General features: G+C 42.2%; 1 protein-coding gene across 1 annotated transcript; it reads right to left on the bottom strand.

The window, feature by feature from the left end:
* Positions 1-1,141: 1,141 nt before the first annotated feature.
* On the bottom strand, positions 1,142-1,933 carry LOC137269670 (zinc finger protein 26-like). The gene has a single exon (XM_067803597.1). It carries the CDS (start codon positions 1,931-1,933, stop codon positions 1,142-1,144), a length of 792 nt encoding a protein of 263 aa, XP_067659698.1.
* Positions 1,934-6,284: the final 4,351 nt, after the last annotated feature.

Genomic DNA, 6,284 nt, shown 5'->3' with positions numbered 1-6,284 from the left:
GACTGACGTCACGACCAACGAATCAAGCCATGGACTACTTCCTCTGACAGGAACGCCTGCAGGTGCTTGGAGCAATGAACACTCACAGTCAAGCACAGAAATAGTCATATTTCTTATGTTGATGTGCTATAGCATCTTTTCTCATAATAGTTTTCATATAAGGCATTGGAAGTGTTCACACAATATCAATGCAAAAGTTGCAAGAACGTGGGCCTGTGAATTACTATATCACACAGCTACACTAAAGACACATACATCCACGCACATATTCACCAATTCCAGTATCTGATGGCCACAGCCTTAAAGACGTCCACAGTTGTAATTCATAGGAACTGCATACACTGCCCATGTCTATAACACAGATGAAGTGAAGGATGAGGACTATGTTTATGGACATACAACTTCTTTATTCTGTATAGGTGACGTTTTGACATAGATTCTAATGTCAGTGTCAAGCACAGTGACATTGAAATATGTGTCGAACCGCCGCCTTTACAGAATGAAGATTAAAATAGTCCATTAAAATAGTCCTCATCCTTCATCTAGCCAACTTCTAGAATGCCAATCGAAGAAGACACGCGAAGTGTGCGTGGATAAGAGCATCACAACGTTGCACAGAAAATATTCTGTGTAGCATGTATTACCCTCCTCCCCATCACGTATGCCTCACATCAACTGTTTGTCTGAAACAAGAGCAGCTGGGTTACGATGCCAGATTTGTTCATAATGGCTCCAGTTTCCGTCTTCCGTGGGGAAGTGGTGGTCCTTGTCACTGGCTGCTTTTGCTTCTTATTGACACAAGGTGGAGTCACTTCACTAGGGGCCAATTGGCTAGGCTGTGCGTAAACTATTGAAGCCTGAACATGTTGCTTTCGTGAGCCAGCTTTAGCAGACTTCACAAGTTCACATAACTGAAGCATAACACTACCGAGATTGCCTTTGACTGGATTCATGTGGGCATCAGAATTTGAATCTTGTGAGCTCAGCTGAACAGAAATCTTTTGATCATCCTCGTATTCAAGGCTCAATCCATCAGCGAATGCTGTACTTGAAGCATATGACACATTTGATTTAGTATCTTGGGGTTTAAACTGAGCAGGGGTTCTCACATCAGCACCTGTCCATAGACTGGAACCACTGGCTATTGCTGTTCTTGAAGCCCCAGTCCCTGCAGACACCACAGCTGATCCATCAGCCTTGGAGCTAATAATGATAGTTTCAGTTCTTGTTTGGCGTCTTCAACTTTGCTTTTATCTGGTACTCCCTGTGTTTGCAACAAGGTCGTTTTCAGACCCGATGACAGCATAAATGGAACAAGCTTCCCCTCAAGATCACCTTCATCTTCGGAGTCGATGGGTGTGACCTCCTGCTTGATATCTAAGACCTCAGGAATGTCCTCCTGTTCATCTTCCTCCTCACTGCACTTCCACTCCTCATGTGTACGAATATGGCGGTAATGGCTGCCGTAGTTGTTGAAATGTTTTTCACAGAATGTGCACTTGCAAGGGTTCTCCCCAGTGTGGATTCGCATGTGAACACGATAGTGACATGACGCTGTAGACGTCTTTCCGCAGATGTTACAGGTGAATGGACAGTCACCTGTGTGAGTCCTCATGTGCACTGTGAGTGAGTTGGAATATAGGAAACTTTTACCACAGATGTCACACTTAAACTTTCGTTTACCAACATGCTTGAGCTTGTGTCGTCCAAGTATTGATGACGATGAATATGCTTTGCAACATATAGAACATTTAAATGGCCGTTCCCCTGTATGGGATCGCAGGTGATCCTTTAATGTGGTAGAAAGAGCGAAGGTTTTCCCGCACTGATCACATGCAAATGGTTTCTCCCCTGTGTGTGTCCTCATGTGTCGTTCCAGCTCCGATGGCGAATAAAACGTCTTCTCACAAAGTGTACACTTATTTGGTGCCATTTGCTTATGAACATAACGAACATGGACAGCCTTCCGATTCTTGGAACGAAACACCAATCCACACTTCTCACAAGGGTAACTCTCTGCGACTGGCATTTACACAGAGTCAGCTGTGGCCACCAGCTCCGTAAAAGCCTTCCCCGACTCCCACATGTGACAGTGCATGTGTTTGCGCAGACTCAAGGCCTGGTTGAATTGTGAACCACAGACATATGGACATTACCCTGTTTCTGTGCTTGGTGTGTCTGCAGGTGGCCTAGGAGTTGGGTGGATTGTGGAAAGGTCTCTATGCATACAGGACAACCATATGATTTGTCTGTAGGACTGGCCTGAAGAGCATCTGCACGTTCCAAAGCCACCTTAAGAGAGAAGGACACGTTGCCTCCATTGAGGCTGTTCAACTCATGCATCTTCTTAGAGTGGGTTTTCACATGAGCAATGAGTTCTTCAGGGCTTTTAAATGTATTGTTACATATCCCACACTCATACAGCGAAGGTGCTTCACACTGGGGCATGGTCACTTCCTGTTGCGGCAATCTCTTTTTAGCTTTCTTCACTTGTGGCTGTTCTGTCACCACATGAAACCTGAATAATTGTTTCTGCTGTGCCCCTGTCTGCTCTTGTATCAGTGATTGCAATTTTACCACTGACTGCTGATTCACCACTTTTTCCAGTTTCAACATTGGTTGCGGTCGTATTGCTGCTTGAAGTTTCAGGAATTGTTTCTGTGATGCCAGACTTTTTAGTTTCACCTTTGGTTGCTGTTGGGTTGCTGCTCGAAACTGAAGCTCTTTCCTCTCTGTTGATTCTTTTTCCGGGTACAAGATCATGCCTATATTTTACTGTTTTTCTCAAATCAATATGAAGGTCATTGTGTATATTTTAATGCATTAGTGTCTGGGTATACCCAGAAACCTCATCGACTATCATACTTTCAGATGTGTCGGTTTCTGTTCTCATTCGTTCTGTTAGAGCCACAAGGTGTTTCTTCTGAACATGTCTCTTGAAATCCAGAATGTCAACAAATAAAGAATAACAAACACACTTGTTGCTTGTGAACGTGATGCTACAGATTTTACAGCGGAAGAAGGATGTACAGCAATCATTTGGGGAATCCACAGATTTGTGGAGGCTAATGTGAGCACTGAGATTATCCTCCCCTAAAACATGAACACCACAGACATTACACAGGTGGAAGTCCAGAGGGAGCTCTTTCGTGGATACAACCTGGTTATGTTCTTTGATGTGATCCCTGAACATGGAAAATGATGAAAAAGATTTAGGGCAGTTGAAACAAGGGAACCCTTTATCTTCCAGCAAGTCTGGGTCATTCTCAACGCCAACTGCTGAAGGGATGATGTAAATCCAGCTAGGGTCTATGCAGGTAGCAAAAGTAATGTAACTGCCCACAGACCCTAGTATGGCGATCTACCTTCAGTTGTTGGCGACAAATAGCCCATTATTATATTGTATTGTCCAAACAAATAGCTGTCTACTAAAGATATTTGCTTGCTAGTTTTAAATCATAATTTAATCAATTGATACTCTAGTGCTTTTACTGCAGGGTATTAGATATTATGAATATTACATATTTAGCACCAGTTTTAACCATGTTATGGCTGAAATATTGCCGATGTGTCTTTAAACTTTAACTCATTCACTCACCCGTCCAGAGTCTATGGGTGAACATGGAGACCGTATACGACTTCCAATAATGTCCAACGCATGTTAAGTGGTATTAAGATCAGGTGCAGGCCAGCCCATATGTGTGATATTGTTGATCTAAACAACATCATTAATAACTCGTCCTCGCGTACTATCGTCCATGGACGGGCTTCTTGTGTCAAAGAAATAATTACAGGTAGGTTGTAACCGATCAGACGGCTTGTGTGAAATGTGAACATTCATGCCACACATTTTCCATGTTGTTACTGAGGACAGTAATGATTGGGTGATGTTATCAATGCTATCAGATAATTCACTTTCACAGTCGCTAAATGTTATGTATTCTTTGAATATTTACCTTTCAGTAACACGCCAGCAAATATCGCTATCGAGATTGATGAAGTTATTACACTGAAAATACTCATTGCCCATTTTTGTGAGGAGTATATTAAAATGTTGTAACAAGATATGTAAAGATGCTACTGATCATGGAATCCAGGGTGCGATGTAAAAGTCAACACTGTGGACACAGCAACAAAGACACATCTCCCCTTCAAGCAAACCCTCCCTTCCTGTGACGTCTACGTTTTGGTATATTTGATGGTGTGCGGTGAATCCTTCGAGTCTGTCGTAGAGAGATCAGGACTTATCGTCCCAACTATGCTTGTGGCAAACACGATGGACATTGCTGACTCTTTTGACAAGGTAGAAAGAATGTACCGAGATCTGAACAATAGCTGCGAGAGCTGCGACTGAATTTAAACAACACAAGACACAGGACTATTTTCAAAAATAGAAAGAGGATGGAATAGTTGTTAAACTGATCACATTCTTCTTTACATTTTCACGTTGGTTCTTCCGAAGTGCATAAAGGCTGGTAGTTTTAACATCTGAGTGAAAGAATATGTACCAACTCAACGGCGATGTTTCAAATGTCAAAGCTTTGTTCATAGAGCCAAAGTCTGCCGCAATTACATAGTGATCTCCCTTTGTAGTGATGCTTTTGACCTAACTGAATGCACGAATAGCATCAAGTGTGCTAAATGACATGTAGCCGCATCAAAATGCCGCCTCTTATATGACAAATAATATAGAAACCCTCAAATTTACTACCAATATTTCATATTTCGAAGGTAAAAAGCTGGTACCTCTTCCTACCAGGTAACTACGGCACATTCCCATGGTCTGGATCTCAGGTGGAAATTCTGACAGAAAAAAATCCAAACAAACTCAAATCAAAACATTTGACACATTAGCTTCACAACCAGTCTCAGATAAGTCTAAGAAGATGAAAAGGGAAAACATCAACAGAGACAAGCCTCCTACTGTCCCCTTACCGTTACAGATTCATCAAGAGACCCAATGTGGACCTCTGGACACAGAGGTCACACTGTCCTCTCAGGACAGGCGGCGGAGGAGTTTGTCCTTCACGCATTCCAATGAAAGATCTCCGATTGAGGCACCATGACTCAATTGCCCACTATAATGCAATGGAGTTGTAGAGGACGCAAAAATAACTAGAACGAGATACAGCTGTTGTTACAATGTTTCCACCCGTCAGCAATACGTCTTCTAGAGACATATCTCAGAGATACCGATAACTTTAATCAAAGACGATACAGTGATTACCTTTCCTGTTCTCTTCCAGGAGATAAAGCAACAGGAGCTGCTTGCATTTTGTGTCATACATAGCCTGTCCTACTCAATAGACATCTCTAAACTGTGGCTACTCGTCTTATTCTGCATATTGCATTGACTCTATGCAGTTTGCATAAACCTCCTTCCTCTAATATTCAACAGTCTAATCTTCAGAATTTGTACGATCAGCTACCGAAGTAATGTATTACCATGGGCGATATGAGCGGACACAGACCACTTTGACGGAGTTTCTATATTACTAATAAAGGTAACATTTTTAGGAATATATATCAGACAGCAGTCTCTGTATATTTAATGAGGACACAGACACCTGTCTACATCTAGCTACTGGAACATATTCTGCCCTAGATTTGAGACGCATCAGTTCTCCCTCATTTAATGAATTTGAATGGTTGGTCAATGATGACCTATGCTGGAGTGGTCACTTCCCCACCATTCTCCAAACAATCAAACTTGGTGATCATACACGTTTATCACGACGGAATTTCGCCAGAGCTGTCTGGTCATTACAGAACACACTGTGTACTGATCACTTAAAGCATGACATTTTGTGAACAGCGAAGACTGGTTATATATTTTCATATACACTGAACAAAATTGCTGACCACACATAAATGCCGTTGTCTGATTGGCCGAGCGCTCTTCTGTTATTTTCAACGTACCCAGTGTACAAGCGCGGTGTATTGCAATACATCATTCGGTACATCGTGGTAGTTACGTTTTCTTCTTATCTCGAACAACATTAAATGACGCGTGATGCACGGAAGTTTTGCGAATGGAAATCGATGGAAGGGAGATAACTCTAAATCTGTTTTTCTTGCATCGTCCGCAAAATCTAGGGATGGCTGCGAAAACATTTGACTCTCTGTCAAATAAATAAATTTTGACAAAATGTTCAAATGTAGTCACTGTGAATATTAAGAAGGGGAACGACATCGCAGCGACTTACTAAGATGCGAAAAAGCAGCAAGAAGCACGATTCGAATTGTTTGATCCACACAGGTTGGCCGAAATGTACGATCCGGTA

This window comes from Haliotis asinina, chromosome 1 (genome assembly GCF_037392515.1).
Source record: "Haliotis asinina isolate JCU_RB_2024 chromosome 1, JCU_Hal_asi_v2, whole genome shotgun sequence".
Lineage (NCBI taxonomy): Eukaryota > Metazoa > Mollusca > Gastropoda > Lepetellida > Haliotidae > Haliotis > Haliotis asinina.
The sequence above is the reverse complement of the archived record's forward strand: the minus strand, read 5'-3'. Positions and strand labels throughout refer to the sequence as shown.

Coding starts and splice junctions, on each gene's coding strand:
- LOC137269670 (XM_067803597.1), bottom strand. CDS start 1,933: ATGGCACCAAATAAGTGTACACTTTGTGAGAAGACGTTTTATTCGCCA.